The 18,657-nt window shown below is 40.4% G+C and overlaps 1 protein-coding gene across 5 annotated transcripts in view; it reads left to right on the top strand.

Moving 5' to 3' along the window:
• Pak5 (p21 (RAC1) activated kinase 5) overlaps positions 1–18,657 on the top strand; it is a 342,537-nt gene that overhangs the window by 313,272 nt on the left and 10,608 nt on the right. For all 5 annotated transcript variants that reach the window (XM_074074350.1, XM_074074352.1, XM_074074353.1 and 2 more), the window contains 3 exons: positions 7,232–7,723; positions 10,894–11,027; positions 11,779–11,905. In XM_074074350.1, the coding sequence (XP_073930451.1) occupies positions 7,232–7,723; positions 10,894–11,027; positions 11,779–11,905 (753 nt within the window). The remainder of the gene's footprint in view (positions 1–7,231; positions 7,724–10,893; positions 11,028–11,778; positions 11,906–18,657) is intronic.

An 18,657-nucleotide genomic window follows, 5' to 3' on the forward strand; every position in this document is an offset into this window, starting at 1 on the left:
GTCAGTGCAGAAAGCCATGGTGACAAATAGATGCTGCAGCAGGATTTTTTTTTCCTTCTTTTCTTTCTCTCACCCTCCCCTCACTGTGTCTTTTTTTTTTTCCCCAGCCTTGGCATAAAATGGTCAAATGATGTTCTACTGCAGAATTCAATTTCACAGTTCAGTTAGGTCCTTGATTACACTGCCAAATTCAGATTAATGTGCATTTAACTAACATGGATCAGGGGAATTCTGGCTGACAGCCAGCTGTAACCAGAGCAATTGATAGCTATGTGGAGTTTTATGCCCTGTCCACCCTAGCGTCCCACTGCTGAAATTGATTGATTCAATGAATTCATTGCTATAATTATTTATAATTTTGATACATCACAAGCCTGTGTCTGACCCTATCCTTAGAGATGTTGTGCTCATTGTAGAAGGGTATTCTGGCTGAATTGTTAACTAGGAATTATGTATTCCCATATAATCCCGCCCTTTCCTCCTGTTTTACATTTTGAATAGAGACATGAAAAAGCACATTTCTTTAAGAATTAATTCCTAGGGCATACTAAAAGGTCCAAGAAACTAAAAACCAAGTGTATGTTATTAACCACTTCAGAAAGGAAGGATATGACAGCTTATTCATTCTGTCAGTATTTTTATTAAAAATTTCTGTAGAGAGAATTTCCTCTCCAAATGTATACGATTTTCTTGACCATCAGTGACTTCATAACATTGTAGCTAAGCAGTCTGGCAGCACAGATGATAATTTACAGAACAATCAATCTAGTCTTCCCTTATTACATCCTGCCATATGGAACGCCCCCATTAAAGTATGTGGACCCTGGACTTGTTCCTAAGGACTTGTTCACAAAGCACAGAGGGATGGGAATAAAGTCTTTGTGGTGTTTCTATTCTTTTCTCTGCTACATTGATACTTTCCACTCCTACACAGCAGCCTAAGCCCTTGCAAAAAGGTCTGCAAGGGTAAACCACATACATAAATCTCTTGGAAATGATTTTGAGCACTGGTGATGGGAGATGCATTGGATTTGCTCATTAAATATAATTTTTGCTCGTCCAGTTTCCCCTGCATTGGGGTCTCACCAAATAATTAGAACCCTCATCCCTCTCACAGAACTGTATAGAGGCTTGATCATATGAACTCTCTGCCTACTCCTTTTTCTTTTAAAATGTATTTGTAAATTAGATTGTAGAAAGGTTGCAGAGGTAAAGCTGGACTTATTTCTTTGAGCTTGTGTATATAAAAACATACAAAGAAAATTCATCATTTGTGTTTCACCCACTTCCAAATATAAACTATCATGAGAAAGACAACTTTGGGAAGGACACTTAAATAATTGTAAATGTTGAAGAACCATGTAAGAGGGGAGAAGGCTTCATCTCAGAAAAAAAAAATACTTGGGCTTTCTTTCTTAAAAGAACTTACAGAAGAAAGTTTGAGATGGATGTAACTCAAAACAAATTTATGCTTTGACCATAGTAAAATTATGTACAAAGATGATCAATTCATTTTCAATTCATGAAAATTGTATACATTTGGAGAGGAAATTGTTGTCATATATTTTGAGCTGATTTCTCTAAGCCCAAGGCTGTTTAAAAATGAATTTTTCTTCCATTCTATTTGCTTAGGCATTATCATCCATCATCTTCTGGTCCAATTCTTACATCTCGCCCTAGGTTATGCAGACATCTGTCCCCTACACTGACCTAAATGAAACACTGACCAGGCTTTATCTCAGTAGTGGCCAGTCCACAATCCACACTCTGCTCGCCTGTATACTGACCACATCTCCCTTTTATCATTGAAGCCTATTTTATGCAGGGTTCAAATGCTAATATGACTCTGTCTGTGTTTGAATCCTCATTCTACCTTCTTAGTAGCCTTGGGAATTTTGCATGATCTACTTCAACTCACCATGCCTCAGTCCCCTTCTCTGCAAAATAGAACAGCTATGGGGCATATTGCCTAACTTGAAGTTTAAATACAATAATATACATAGAGAGCTTAGAACAACCCCTGGCATGTGCAAGACACTCAACAGGTATCACTGTTAACATTAGTGTTTATTTCTTCTGCAAGGATAGACTTCTAATAGAGTAGTCACTTAATGGAAGGTGCCCTACTTTGGCTCCCAGGAAAATACCAAAGCATTTTAATGAGAAGAAAGAGCCCTAACCTTGATTATACAAATCAGGTGGGTAACAAGTAATGGTAGAAATGCCAATGCTGGTAAAAAAGCAGGCCTGTGGTTCTGGGGTGCTCAGTGGCTGGGACATCGAGAAACCTTCCCACTGGGAGTAAAGGCCAGACTTCAGCAGAAGAATAGGGTTGTATAATCTTCTCAAGAGTATAGGGTCACTTTCCCTGGATTGCTTTGGGGTAATTTCATCTACCTAAGACTCAGTTTTACCAATAACAAAATCTGATAAATTGCTCATTATTTTATTCCCAGAGTAAAAAAGAACAGGCCTGTCACAAATGTGTGGGCACCATCATGGAATCCACAGTTGGCTAAGACCTGAATGAAGGCTGTGATTCAGCAACATGGTGGCCCCAAACAGGCCTCATACATTTCTCCTTTGCAAAAGTCAACTATTTTTCTGCTATCCTCTCCTTGAATGGATGGAAGCTCCAAAGAAAGACCATATGGTTCTCACTGAGGCAAACAATTAATTCTCTTTTGAATACCTCAGTTTGGTTCTAAAAAATGTCTTTTGTGGTAATGGTTGCTCCTTGTTGCTTTTTAAAGAGTCTCTACTTCTTTACCAACAACTATGAAAGACAAGTACACCATTTTGTCTAAAAGACTTAATTTCAGACATTTAGCTTCTAGAAAACAACTCTGCTTTCCATCTGTAACCAGAAATTGTCCCCTTCATGCAGGCAAGCATCCTTTTCCTTATGCCACAAGCTGGCTGTGAAGAGTAGACCCTAATAATGCTGCTGAAAAGAGATAAGGGAAGACAGACAGGTGCCTAATACTGTGTGAAGTGGTTGCAATTCCTACAAGACAAAGCTTTCCTCTCTGTAATATATCTTCAGAGATTAGATAAATGTGCTTGTGGGGAATGAATGCAATTTTGTTTAAAGTATAAAAGCAAATCCTCTACGAAAGACACAGGAAAATGATGGTGTATAAAGGCTCCCAAGACACACTTTCAAGAATAAAAGTTGAAGACCTCACTTCACCCCATCTCCTGACTCTACTGGCTAGCCTACACTTGGCTTTGACAAACGAGAGCTAAATTTGAAGCAAAAATCAAGTTGCTTAACTTACACTGACATTTATATCTCCCTGCTTCTGCTGTGTACATTTGGACATATATACAATAGTTTTCCTTGTGTAGCACAAATACAGGGGCTTAGAAAGAATCATCCTACCCAGGTGCAGTGGTTCACATCTGTAATCCTAGCTGCAGGATCCTAGAAAGCAGAGATCAGGAGGATCATGGCTTGAGGCTAGCCTGAGGAAGGTGGAGGGGGGGAGCGCAGAATTAGCAAAACCAATAGCTGGGTGTTGTGTGCACCTGTCATCCCAGCTACTTGGGAAGCATAAATAGAAGGATAGCAGTCCAGGCCAGCCCAGGCAAAAGTTGAGACCCTATTCAAAAAATATCTAAACCAAAAAAGGGATGAGGGTGTGACTCAGGGGGTAGAGAACTTTCCTAGCAACAGTGAGAGGTCCTGAGCTCAAATCCCAGTACCACCTTCAAAAAAATCAACCTATTTTCTAACATAATTTGTATCCTCAGTAGATGGGAGCTCATTTTATTAATATCATAGTTACTGTTTATTTTCTCCTTCCATGTAGTGATTGGAGCTTGAGCCATCTACCTGATCCATTGAGTTCTGGGGTCCATCCTATTCTACTCCTCAATGGCATAGGACATAATTCATTACTTCTTCCTTCTTGGAATACTGTCCTCCCTTGGCTCCAGAACACTCTGCTGTCTTAGTTTCCTTCCTATATCACTTTACTCCTTCTCTGTCCATTTTTGCAAGGTTCTCCTGCTTTTTTTGGTCTCGGGATATTGGAGTCCTCAAACCTTCTTTTATACATTCAGCATCATGGCCTTAATGCCAACTAAGCATTGACTCTTAGGTTCATATTTTTAGTCTCAACTCTTCCCTGGACTTGAGATGTGTCTAAGTCACTCAGGTAACATCTCCACATGGATGTCTAATGCACTCTCAAACTTAATATGGCTATAACAGAACTCTTGATTTCCTCTCATGTATTAGTTAAATCTTGCTATGTAACAAATTATCCCAAAATTTCACAGTTTAAAATAACAGTAAGCATTTATCATCTCACACAATTTCTTGGGTCAGGCCTCCCATTATATTAGCTATCAATTGCTCTGTAACTAGCTATCTCATAAATCAGAATGCTTTGCTGTTCAACAAATTGCCCTGTGAACATTAAATGGCAAACATTCTCATTTGGTATTTCTGTAGGTCAGAATTTGACAGGATTTGTCTTGGACTCTATCCTGAGATTTCAGTCATCTGAGGGCTGTCCTGGGGCTTGGGGCTCTACTTCTAGAATGGTTCACACAGCTATTCGCCAAAGGCTTTAGTTTCTAGCTAGTACTTGGCAGGAGGCCTCAGTTCCTTGCCATGTGGACCTTTCCATAGAATTCCATTTTCATTCTTCTTTTCTTTCTTTCTTTCTTTTTTTATAATTTTTTTTGGCAGTACTGGGGTTTGAACTCAGGCCTTTGCAATTGTAAGGCAGGTATTCTACCACCCAAGCCATTCCTTCAGCCATTTTTGCTCTAGTTACTTTGGAAACTATTAGTTTGGATCACTTTTTACTACAATCCTCCTATTTTATGCTCTCTGCCAAAGCTGAGATGATAGACTTGTGCCACCATGCCCAGGTTTTTTCCATCAAGATGAGGTCTTGCAAAAATTTTTTCCCTGAGCTGGCCTGAAACCACCAGCCTCCCATCCATAGAATTCTTGAGTATCCTCATGATATGGCAGCTGGGGAAAGTCATGCCAAATGATCTGAGTGAGAAACAAAGAAACCATGATGCCTTTTTTAGCCTAGCATGCACACATACATACACAAAAGGTGCTACTACAGTTTTTCTTTGATCACTGAGGTCAACCCTGACTACATAAAAGTATAAATACTGGGAATTAGGAAACATTGGAAGTGGTCTTGGAGAATGATTACCACACTTCACAAGTCCATTCCTACGCCCAGGTACCTCATCAGCTTAATTGTCCTGATGCTTATGCCAAAATCCTGGGAATCATCTTTAATCCCTGTCTTTCAAGTTCTCATCCAAACTCATCAGCAAATCCTGTCATCTTGTCTTCAGAGCCATTTCTCACCTCATCTGTAGTAACCACCCTAATCTCAGCTGACATTGACCACAGTAAACTAATTGGTATCCCTATTTCCACTCTTCCTTCCAAAAAGCCTTCTCTTCCAGCAGCCAGAAAGTCAGACCACATGATCACTCTTCTGTTCTTGGCAATCTCCAGTGGCTCCCACCTCATTCAGAACAAATACCAACAACCTTTCCAAGCTCTTCATGATCTTTTCCCTGGCTGCTTCTCCGTCCAGCTTTCTGAACTGTTCCTGCCCTCTCCTTCCTTCTATCCTTCAAACTTGCCAAGCCTGGGTCTGCCTCAGAATCCTCCACATGCTATTCCTCCCTCTTCCTAGACCACCCTCACTCCAGACAGTCATAGAGCTTGTTCCTTCAGCAAGACAGGTTTCTACTCACCTACCACTCCCTCAAAGAGACTCTCTATAATCATCCTATCCAAGATGGCACCCAGATCTCTCAATCCCCTCACTCTGTTATGTTTCTTCTTATCACTTATAGCTGGACCACATTACTATATATTTGTTTGTTTTCTTGTTTGTCATCTGTCTCCTCTAGAATATAAACTTCAGAAGGGATACTATACATTTTGATTTTTGGTAGACATTTCCCCAGTATGTGTAATGGAACTTAGCTCATAAAAATTGCTCAAATATTAATTTATGGAATGGATGAATGAATGAATGTACTGTGTGGAAACAATCATTTCATCTACAACACTGCAGATCCAGTAGATCTTGCCACAATGGTAGAAATGTTCTGTGTCAGTGTTGTCTGATGTGGTGCCAATTGAATACTGAAAATTTTTTATTTTACTTATTTTTATTGAATACAAATGTGACTAGCTTGACTTAGGAACTGAATTTTAACTTTTTCTTATTGTTCTTGACTTTAATCTAAATAGCTATAAGTGAATAGTAGCTGCCATCTGAGAGCATATCTAGATGCATGGGTTGGAAGTTCGTGGTATTATATGTATATCCCAGTAAAGGGATAGCAACTTCTCAGGAACCTGTGTTAAGAAAGAACCTGAGATCCAATCCAATTAATTTCTTTTGAATACCCTCTATGTAGCTAGTACTATATTGTTATAAGGATCTTGCAGAAAAGAGTACATTGATCAATTACTACTTTCTGTCCTGGCCAAAAAAGGTAAACATGTGGTATATGTGCCACCCCTGACCTCTGTCATACCAGAGGTGACCATAGCCCCTGCCTGGTCCATTCCAGGAAGTGATTGCTAAGACCTACATCTAGAATCATATAAGAATGAACTCTTCACCAACTTCCTCTGCACTTGCTCTGCCTGCCCTCTTCATTCTCCTCCACTAAATCCCCACAATCTTCTTTTCGAATTCAGAGTGAAATGTTCATTCCTGAGATCACTTTGAGGGTTGGGCAAATGTCCTTTTCACACACACACACACACACACACACATGCTCGTGCACATACACACCTGCAAATTTTGACTACTTTAAATTATATTTGTATAGAAGCATTGGATTTCATTCTATGGTTCATACTGAAGCAAAAGCTACTTGGCACCAGGAGCCTATGTTAGACATATGAATAGTATAGGCCAACTTTAAGCAGTGAGTTCAGAAGCATGAGACAAGGACTCATGCCCTGGAAATTTCTCTCCAAAATTGGCTGAAGACTAGTGAATTTTAATGACAGGTGATATCTTTCATTTCTGAATAAAAGGGCTTAAGTAGTAAGTTCAGCCCCTGTTGGTATAGGCCGTACAATAGGTGCCCTAGCCATATCCTTTCATTATCATTATTATGAAGAGCATCTGTTGGTGCTCTTCATTCTGCCAGCTGTTAATTTCACACTCATTTCTAGCAGGTGAAGCTTCTCTATCCATGTCTGTCTTCCCAGGTGGATTACGATCGAGCACAGATGGTCCTCAGTCCTCCACTGTCAGGGTCCGACACCTATCCCAGGGGCCCCGCCAAACTACCTCAAAGTCAAAGCAAAACAGGCTACTCATCAAGCAGCCACCAGTACCCTTCTGGGTACCACAAAGCCACCCTGTACCACCACCCTTCCCTGCAGAGCAGTTCTCAGTACATCTCCACAGCTTCTTACCTGAGCACGCTCAGCATCTCATCCAGCACCTACCCCCCACCCAGCTGGGGCTCCTCCTCAGACCAGCAGCCCTCCAGGGTGTCCCACGAACAGTTCCGGGCTGCCCTGCAGCTGGTGGTCAGCCCGGGAGACCCCAGAGAATACCTGGATAATTTTATCAAAATCGGAGAAGGGTCAACAGGCATCGTATGCATCGCAACAGAGAAACACACAGGGAAACAAGTGGCAGTGAAGAAAATGGACCTCCGTAAGCAACAAAGACGAGAGCTGCTTTTTAATGAGGTAAATGATGTGTTTGGATTTATTTCCCACTTCCAAAGTAGTACCTGTGCGTTTAAGGCACTGAAAATAGAAAGACAAAAGTAGTATCCCCATACTCTTTCCCTCTAGTCTGGTTCTATGCATGTATGGCTGTTGCTTTTATAAAAGTTCTTCATGTGAATCAGCCACTGTGCAAGGAATTAATCTAGTCTGATCTCATAAAACCCTGTGAGGTAGAAAGGTGTTAGCATGGGTTTAACAAGGAAACCTAGACTCACGCAGGCTAAGTGACTAGCCCAGGGTAATGCAGCAAATCGATAATAGAGCTGGAATTTGAATGGTGTCTAGCATATTCCAGATCTCAAGCTAAACTATCTATGTGGGTATACACTTGCCCCTTTGTATCTGCAGGGGATGAGCTCTAGGACCCCCAGAAAATACCAAAATCTGTGAATGCTCAAGTCCCTTACATAAAATAGCGCAGTGTTTGAAAGAAATCCACCTGTACACAGAGCAGCAATTTCTAGAAGCCTCTCTCCAGCAGGCAGGCTCAAATTAGCCTTTTGAAAATCATCTCTAGATTACTTACAATATCTAAAACAGTGTAAATGTGATATAATACACCGTTAGAGAATAATGACAAGAAGAAAAAGTCTGCCCGTGGTTAGCTGAATCTCTGGGATTTGGGACTCATAGATAAAGATGGCCAACTGTGTATGTACTTTACATGATTACAGTATCATTTGTACCTTTGGTAGCCAGTTTTTTAACACAATAAACAGTGGTCAGTTTGCCTTTTTGTCTGACAATCATTCTTTAGGAACTTTAAAATATTTTTTCTAACTATAAATGATGAACTCTTTCTGTAAAGGATCTAGAAAATATAAGAAAAATGTCTCATATCGTCCCACAACCATGCAATTGCCTAACATTAATATTTTAGCATTTCCTTCTCATATTCTCTCTATTTAAAAGTCTTTTATAATTCTATATATTTAGCTTTGGTATTTCTCTAATTTCACTTAATATTAAGTGAGCATTAATAAAAATCAATATAAAATAACATATAGATGTATTTTCTTAACTGTACATCTAAAACATCATTTTAATGGTCTAATAGTTTTCTGTCATACTTAGGCATCAAACCCATTAAACCAGTCTCTGATTTACATTGTTTCCATTTTGTCACTTTTATAATTTTACTGAGTATAGTTATATTAAGTATTTTATCTCATAGTTGATAATTTCCATGTGTTTAATATCCCATTAAGGTTAATGTGTTTCACTGAACACATTAAGTGAAACATAAATATTTGGGATTTTTCAGAGAAATTATATGTAAGGTTTCCTGAACTTTTGAGCAACTTGGACCCTCACTAATAATAGTTCTATTTCACCTTCACTAACATTTTTAGGTGTTATCATGTTATCTCCGTTAATCTGATAAACATGAGCAAATTTTACTGGTTTAATTAGCACTTTCATTGTTAGAAGGGCTGTATTTATTTTTTCATGTTTATAGGCCATTTTCATTTCTTTATCAAATCACATGTCCTTTGTATGCTTAAGAGCACTCAATATATTAAGAAACCTTTTCTGTATATTTGTTGTACACATATCACTTAAAAAGTCTAAAATAGGTGACACCATGTGAGCAACTATGTCAGGAAACAGTATTTTGGAGCAATATCCCTTTAGTAATTTTATAAGAATCCCGGGGAGAGATGAGTTTTTGCAGACGAGAAATCAAAATCCTCACGATATCATGTTAGATAACATGTTAGTCTCTGACAAAGGACATGCAAGTCACATCTCCTAACTTCCAGAACATTCTACTGCTGCTTGACCTCTTTGACTTTCTATTGTGAGAATTCTCATTCTCTCAAAGTACGCAGAAGTTGTTTGATCCATAGACATGGTGTGAATGCTCTCAGCTATAACCTTGGACCTCTTCCATGGAGGCTCATGTGCAGCCCCCAGTGGCCTCCCAGCATCTCCATCTCCCACAGTTACTCATTTTTTATGCATGCACCAAATCTCACAGAAGGCTCCAGGTGAGTGGGATACAGCATCTTCCCATCCACTATGCCTGACTGCTAGAATTTATTTCCAGCTGACAATGACAGAACAGACAGGGCAATATGATGGTGATAAACAACCCTACAATTTATTATTTAACATTAATTCTGAGAAGAGTAGAAACAATCACAGGACAGCAATTCCTGTGGAAGCTAAGTGAGCCCTTTTTATGCCTACATCATATTTGGTTTTACCTTCTAAATATATCTTTTTATTCTGACCAGACCTCCCTCAGATTCAAAACATACATTTTCCTGTGAGAAGTTAAGTTGATTTCATGTGGCCCTACCTCTAATAACTTCCTTCCATCGACTTAGGGTTCTCATGTACTATTCACTTACGAGTTGGAGGCTCTCTGTTGGGCTAGCTCACAGTAGAGTGTAAAGAGTGTTTTATAAAGACCCCCCAGTCAACTAAATTCCTCTTTAAATGTTAAATGCAAACTTTACAGTAATTCTGCATGTTTTCATTAGAATCTCTCTTTCTCTCTCTCCCACTCTCTCTCACCTCCCTTCCTTTTTCTCTCACCCCTCTTTCCCTCTCTTCCTCTTTCCATGTGTGTCTTTCCAATGTCTGGTTGACCTACCATTTTCTTACACATATATTAACTTTGTCCTTTTTCTATTCCTACTAGCTACCCTTGATGCATTTTTGTCTGTAGTAGATTTCTAAAGAAAGTCCCCACACAGTGGGCACAGTGGCTCATGCCAGGAATCCAGCTACTGCATAGGCAGAGATTGTGAGGATCACAGTTTGAGACCAACCCTGGGGGAAAAAGTTAGCAAGACCCCATCTCAAAAAAAAAAAAAAACTGGTTGGGGTGGTTCATGTATGTTATCCCAGCTACATGGGAGGTATAAGTAGGATTGTGGTATAGGTGACCCAGATGAAGAAACACAAGACCTTTTCCAAAAAATAACTGAAGCAAAAAAGGGCTGGGGTGTGGCTTAAGTTCTAGAGCACTTATGAGAGGCCCTACGTTCAAACCTAGTGCCACCAAAAAGAAAAAGTTCCCCACAGTTAGCACCTCTCATACTGTAGGTATGGCCACAAGAGAACAACACCCAGATTTTACTTTCGCAGGTCAAAAAGGATGTTTCTCATTCATCCAGGTTGTGATAATGCGGGATTACCACCATGATAATGTGGTTGACATGTACAACAGCTACCTTGTTGGTGATGAGCTCTGGGTGGTGATGGAGTTTCTAGAAGGTGGTGCCTTGACAGACATCGTTACTCATACCAGGTAAGTTTCTTTATTATCCAGACAGAGAACTCAATGTGCTTATTATTCTCCTCTAGGGTACAGCTTCAGCAACTATCTTTATGAACTCTTCATAAATTAAAACACTTTGGATTTAGAGAACACAACATCTTTTATATTCCCAGAGTCCCCTATAATGTCAGGTGTATGTAGTCCCTCATTCAGTTAACATGCTTCCTGCCCTCAGAAGGTACTTAATATCCTTGACTTAAAATCAGTAGGCTACTAAGAATGAAACTTCAGAGACAAATAATACAACTTTCCAACGTCTGCATAGAGTTATAAAACAGTTTCATTGTCCTGAGTTCCCATGACATTTTATTGTGCTAGTATTACCACAGGTACCTGGGGAGGGAAGGAGCAGGTAGAGGATCAAAGTTTTATGTCAGAACCTTCTAAGAGAGAGAAATTCTTCAATTCTAGCTTAATATTATCTTTCATCTTTGTCTATGCTTAAAGAGTGAGGCAATGGAAGTGTATTTGCATTAAAGACTCAAAAGCTGATAAATGGGGTGGGATCACTTTTCTTGGATTTATACTGGGCTCCTGTCATCCTCAGTGCCAAGCCTTGTGTTCTGAGAATCATAGCCCAGGGACTTCCTTTCCCTTACTTGCAGATTTTCCAGCTATGGGCTGGAAACCTGGACTAGTTTCCCAAGAAAGTGGCCTTTCTTAAGCAACAGAAAGATGTTCTTAAACCTGTCTTGTTCCTTAAATGTAATTTCCTTTCTAGAATGAATGAAGAACAGATAGCTACCGTCTGCCTGTCAGTTCTAAGAGCTCTCTCCTACCTTCACAACCAAGGGGTGATTCACAGGGACATAAAGAGTGACTCCATCCTCCTAACGAGTGATGGCCGGGTAAGATTTTCATGTTGAGTCTCTTTCATTCCTTCATAGTTTGCTTTATCACTTTGTCTGTCATAGGCATTATTCTTTTAAGAACACTTTCTCATAATTCTAATTCTTAGTCACAAGTCACCCACCACACTTCCCAGAACTTACAGAAAGGAAATTACTTTTCCATCCTCTGTGTCATCCTGTTACTCAGAACTACCTGTGACCTAAATTTGATGGATAATTTGCCTCCTTTACAATGAGTGTGGGAAGTAATGGAAGCTATGGAAATGTCTTTTCTTTTTCTGCCACAGTCCTTTCTTTGTTGGAGGAAAGGAGCTGTCTTTTCTAGGGCTGTATCTACCCCCTTTCTATACCCCTCAGAATCCTTGAAAGAAACAGATGACCAACTCCATTTAGGTAATTTGAAGAGAATTTATTGAAAAGATAGTTACCAAAGTATCAGAGATGTAGAAAAATCATGAGGAATAGAGCACAAGAATGAGTGCAGGACTTTAGAATCAACCACCATTCTTCCTACCTCATGCCTGAAGAGATGAGATGGAAACTGGCCTTTGGAGTCTGGGAATAGATACTGTCATGTCCAGGGTTGTCTGCCAGGAGGTCTGATCTGTAGTGTATGCCAGACCACAGTGAACCTGCAGGATGGAGCTTGGGAATAGATACCCCAACCTCATTCTGTTCCTTGCTTCCAATCTCCTACTGGCTCAACCCAGGTGGAAACCACAAGTGCAGGCAATGTAGGTTGGCCTCTCAAGGCTCAGAGAAAGGAGAGTGAATCTGGAAGGACAAACAGAAAATATTTATCTTGTCAGCATTTCTCCACACCCAGACTCCTATGTTTCTCATCACTACAACCATCATAAAGGATTTTTTTGAAATCCACCTGCCACACCAAGGTACAGGACATGACATACAACAGCCAACAATATGGTGACTTGACATCCCAAGGAAGGCTTAGATAGAAGAGTCTTAAGCAGAGATTTTCACCATTTAGCTCTTTAATCCCACTGAGATTCCTACCAGGGATAACATTCCTGTGAAAAATGGAGCCCACATCCCTTTTGCTGTACCTGTCTTTTTTAATCTAGCAACCTTAACCATGTAGAAAATGTTCGTGTCACATCAGAATTTGCCCCACAATGATTAGAGGGCAGAAATGGAAGAAACTGCCCAAATACTTTGGCTTATCTTATTTTGCTTTAAAAAGAATACAAACTTTAATGTGGAAAATTTAGTAAAATTAAGAAAGTACAGAGGATAAAAAAAGATTACCCACATCCTATTACCTATTTTTCTCATATTTCCATGTACATGCATACATAGTTTTTTATCTCGAGATTATTTTTAATAGAAAGTTTTTAGTACTGCTTTTTGTATCATTCTGGCTAAATTTTTTTTAAAGGAAGGACACAAGAGCATGTATCAGTCAGGTTTTGCTATATAACAAACCATTCAATACTAAATGGCTTAAGACAACCACTGTTTATTTGCCCAGAAATCTATGGGTTGGCATTTGGGGCCAGCATAATCTGGAATAGCTGTTCTCTGCTCCATGTGCCATCAGCTGAGCTTTCTTGTGTTTGTGACCAGCCTGCAGTTGATGGTCTCCCTCGCTTACCTGGAAGTTGTCAGGCTCTCAGCAGGGGCCGGGCAATAACTAGGCCAAGTACCATTCATCTCTAGTAGGGAAGCTCTGGCTAATTCACATGGTGCTGGTCATAAGGTTCCCAAGAGTAGCAAGAGAGGCAAGTCCCGATATAGATACCCAAGCCCTTTCTAACCCTTCCTTGCATCACCCTGATTAAAATAAGTCACACAATACCTCTAAGCCCAGAGTTAAAGGATGGGAAATAGATTCCACTTTTTGCTAGGATAAAATGCAAAGTCACATTACAAAAAGATGTGGCTATAGAGAGAGAAAGAATCTGTATCCATTTTTGGACAATCTTTCATACAGAATGGAAGGAATGGGTAAAAGACAAGAATCCTCCCCTGGCCTGACTCAGAAAGCACCTAGACAAGGCCCCATGATCTCAGAACATAAGCTGGTCATGAATCAGCTGGTGACTGGTACTTACAGAAAAATAAAAGCAGGGCAAGTTCAAGCCAACCTGTCTTTTCTTTCCCTTTATTTGGAGAAATAAAGGGCTTTCTGGTTAGCAGTACACACCTGATGTCAAAATCAGACAGGAGACTAAGATAATAAATCATTATCTAATCAGCTTATTTAAAGATCTTCTCTACCCTCATTGTCCAAGATTATTCAATCATTTGTCATTTTCAAAGGCAGAACTTTTGCCTCAAACATTTCCTGCATCCATATATACCTAGCAAAGAGCTTACAAGGTCAGGCACATTGTAAATGCTGATAGTCTTTAGTGGTTTGTTCTCACATTCATTCCATAAAAATTTGCTGAATGTCTGCTATAGACCATGGATGGTTATAGATTCTAAGTATGTTATTGTGAAATAACACAATTACAGAGATTCACAGCAGATAACTGCTTGTTAGGGGCAAGGTACAGAAGATGTGTGGCAGCAAAGGAATAACATAAGGGAGTCATATGGTAAGGGCACAGTTGAGTATCTTGATTATGGTGGTTATGCAAGATAACACATGATAAAATTTCAGAGTACAAACATTTATATACACTACACACACACACACACAAATGAGTTCATGTGTAACTGATGAAATTTGAATGATCTCTATGGATTGCATTGTACCTGGGAGTTCTAGGCCAGAGGCCTCCCTCCAGGGTTTCCTCATGTCAGGTCCAGCCACTTGCCCCAGTAAACCAAATAAAGAGACAAGTAATGGTGAAGAGCAGAGAGAGGAGATTCATTAATGCAGCACAGGCATGCCACAGGAAGAGCCAAAGTGAGCACTTCAGCCCATCTTCCAGGTACAGATATGAGCTTCAGTTTAAATAGAGTAAAAATTGGGGGCAGGACAAGAGATATGCATAGTTAACAGACCCTGGTGTCACAGGTGATCAGAAGTGTGTTCTGGTTGCTTATTTCCTCAGGATTGGTCAAGACAGGGCCTTACTACAATAAGAAAGTCACTGTTCCCTAGCAAAGGGGTAGCTTTGTCTCCTGTCACAGGATATTATCCGTCAGTTCTTCCTGCATGCCAAGGTGGCTATAAAGTGACTATAGGTCACTGGTAGGAAAGAATGGCTCACAACAAAGAATTCAGATACAAAATGGAGACAGAGATGCCAAGCATTTATCCTGCCTTTAATTATCCTTTAGATGTTTGCAGACCCAAGCAAGGAATCAGTGCTTTTCAGCAAAAGCATTTTCTAAATACCTCTTATAGCATCAGTATCTATTTCCTCATATTGCTATTATACTATGGTTATATAAGATGCTACCAGTAGGGAGGCCTGATGTACTCCTGTTTGTAACTCCTGTGAAGCTGTCATAACTAGAAAATAAAATGTTAAGAAAATGACAGTGAATTGCTCAAGTTTAGAAGAATGAATCCTTTCTTGCTCTTTAAAAGACTAAAACAGAACTTGTTTTCTGTCAACCAAAAGTAAAACATTCACTAGCTTCTATGGCATGCCTAATATCTAATGAGTCACTAATTTGTAGTAAATAGAGGGAACGTGATATCTGAGGTGTGATAGAGGAAAATGAATAACAACTCTTAGAATGTTTCAAGAATTAATGATGTCATTTGTGTAAACCCCCTGGAAGTATACCAAGCACAAGGTAGATGCTCAGTCAAAGGCACCCTGGGGCCAGGCTCAGTGACTCATGCCTATAATCCAAATTATGCAGGAGGTAGCTATCAGGACAACTACAGTTCAAGTCCAACTGGGACAAAAAGTCGGTGGGACCCCATCTAACAAACAAGCAGGACATAGTGGTACATGTCTGTAATTTCAGAAACACAGGAGACACAGGTAGGAGGATCACATCCTAAGGCTGGCCCAGGAAAAAATCAACACCCTAGCTGAGAAATAACTAAAGCCAAAAGGACTAAAGGTATGCTTAGTTCAAGTGGTACAGCACTTGCCTGGCAAGCGCAAGGCCCTGAGTTCAAACCCTAGTACCACCAAAAAAAAATAAAAAAAGAAGAAGAAGAAGAAGAAAAAGGCCCCCAAACTGTCTGCTCCTGTAAATAAGTGTTCAACAAAAACAGCACCATCTTTCCTTAGCTGGGACCTTGCATTTGAGAAATAATACTTAGGGACCACTAGTCAGTCACTAGGCAATGACTGACTCACTTTTATCCAATTAATTGGCAGGAATGGAATTCAAACCCCTGACCTACTAAGCCCATTCATTGAAAAATGATTGCCACACTAAAATTTCAGATTTTTATCTTCCTTGAAAAATCAGTGTCTGTCAACACTGCCTGAATTCATGCATGGCAGTAATGGAAGTGCTGTAATGAGGGTGATGAGCACATAGCAGATACTACTGGTGCCTCATCCAATTTTCAAGGAAATTCCTTTTTCATGATCACTAGCTCCACCTCCACATGCGCTGCATCTCTTTGCCTGAGGCCATTGGAGTCTCTTGTTGCAGTACAAACTCAGGAAATTAGCACTCAACCTCCAAGAAGCAGTTCTGAAACACATGTTGGGAGCTCAGACTGAGGCTGAGGAAGGAAGCTGAGGCTGTGCAGAAGGCCTGGTCCATCTAGTGGACTGTAGGCAGTACTCACTCTGCCAGGTGATCTGGTACTCTTTTTCTTGGCACTGAGGGGACTTTGCACCAGCTCATTTGGAGGTCATGATGAATAACAATGTTGCCTGCTGGCACCCACTTTAGTAAGACCTGAGAAAATGACACCAGCCTGGCCTAGCCAGCTGGCAAGGGATAGTCACTATGGCCCCTGCCCCAGCCTCCAACAGCCTGGTGCAGCTGATCTGGCCCCAGCAGAGATGCCCCTGGGGAGAGGGGCACAGGTTAGACTTGAGAAGATGAAGGTGAATGCTGTGGACCCACAGGTTGAGCAGGGATTGACACACTCTCTTCATAGGGAGCCTGAGGTGGTTTTCAGCCCTCCGAAGTTAAAATCACATCTAAAATTGTACCCATAGGATGCCCACGCAAGCCCAAGTGAAGGATTCATGTGTTCAATCAATTTGAGCTACCTCTAAATGTCTGTAAAATAATGCACCATGCCCCATATCCGGGAGTGTTCTGTAGCAAAGCTAGTGGGAGAACACTGCTTAGCTACATGACCTCTCCAGTTGGAGGTAAAAGCGAGTAACTAAAAGCAGGTGAAGCAAGAGGGTTTATTCAGGTCTTTCCTCAGCTTCGTACACATACAGACATATTTTTGCATCACCAGTAATGGGAACAATGATAAAGATGTTAACATTGGTTTCACATGTACACGTATGTGCAGACATGAATGCACATTTGCATCATGGGTAATGGGGACAATGAAAAAGCTGTTGACATTTCCTTCCCTATGCCTTTCGCTCACAATTCCTAGACTCTGGCTCGGAGTGTGTGATAGGCTGCCACTCTCTAGGTCACCCCAAGGGCTCACCTCCTCCAAATTCCCTCTCCTCAAAGACCCTTACCAAACATTCCCACCAGTCACACATGACTGTTTCTCATTCTAAATAAATAATAGATGATGCAGCTCTTTCCCCCTTCAATAGACTAACTGAGGCCCTTGTTCCATGCAGTTCCCCATACCTCAGCAGGATTAAGCTCTCCTTGCCCACAAGAGTAACTGGTATGGTAATTAGTCCCAGCTTGGATGTTCTCCCTTCCTTGTCCTACATATTCATTTCACTACCAGTGTTTCTTGCATCTCCCAAATAAATGGATTGCCTGAATTCTTGCCTTGGGACATGTTTCTGGGGGAGCACCAACTAACATGGTGCTCATAGAGAGTGTAATATATTTGTGCCATGTTTCCAGTGCACAGGAATAAAGGATAAATGGTGATAGACCAGCAACCAGGGCCTTATGACCATTCCATCTCTCTTTACTGTGTCCCTGACAATCAGCTGAAAGCCAGTATCTCTTCCCCAGGGCCATATTCCCGGCATTCCATTGTCTCCATTGGCCCATTTAATTGATTGGTATTGTTAGCCTTGTGCCCTTCATCATTTTATTTTTGTTACCTCTCAAATAACCAAAAATTTCCTCTCCGACAGTCTCTGAAACATTCACAGATCTCCATCCATCCATCCTTCCTTCCTACTATCCCACACAGGGAACCTGTCCCAATGCAAAAAGTAACTACCCTGTAGATAGACTTTCTTTTGTCCGTGGCCCCCACCTTCCATCCTTTTTAAGGGCCCCTGATTGCTAGCTGGGATACATTAGACATGGCTAGGATCTCAGGTTTAAATAGCAGCTGTCTGAGCTCCAAACTCTAGGCTCTTGTATAATAAGCCACATCTTCTCCTTTTAGGCAGTAGGCAGTGTGAGCTGTAGTTCTATTAGCCTAACTGCATTAGGGAGATGGGTGGTTTTCTAAGCAGCCAAGTTATACAATTCCATCTAAAATAAGGCTCATCTACAAGCCTGTGTGATTTGCTTTTAAGATCTGCCTACATTGCTTTATTATACTCATTACTTGAGTTCTCATTATCTACTTGCAGATTTATTTGGACAAATGTTGTGTGCAATTATGCTCTTTTAGAAAATTGTCTCTTTTATGTATTTAGATGAGTAAAAAAAATCATACAATAGTATTTATACTCCTACAGAAGAACAGGCCTAACTTCTAAGTGTCTAGTTTCAATTTCTTATCTTACATTTTG

The sequence above is a fragment of the Castor canadensis genome, chromosome 5 (assembly GCF_047511655.1).
Source record: "Castor canadensis chromosome 5, mCasCan1.hap1v2, whole genome shotgun sequence".
NCBI lineage: Eukaryota > Metazoa > Chordata > Mammalia > Rodentia > Castoridae > Castor > Castor canadensis.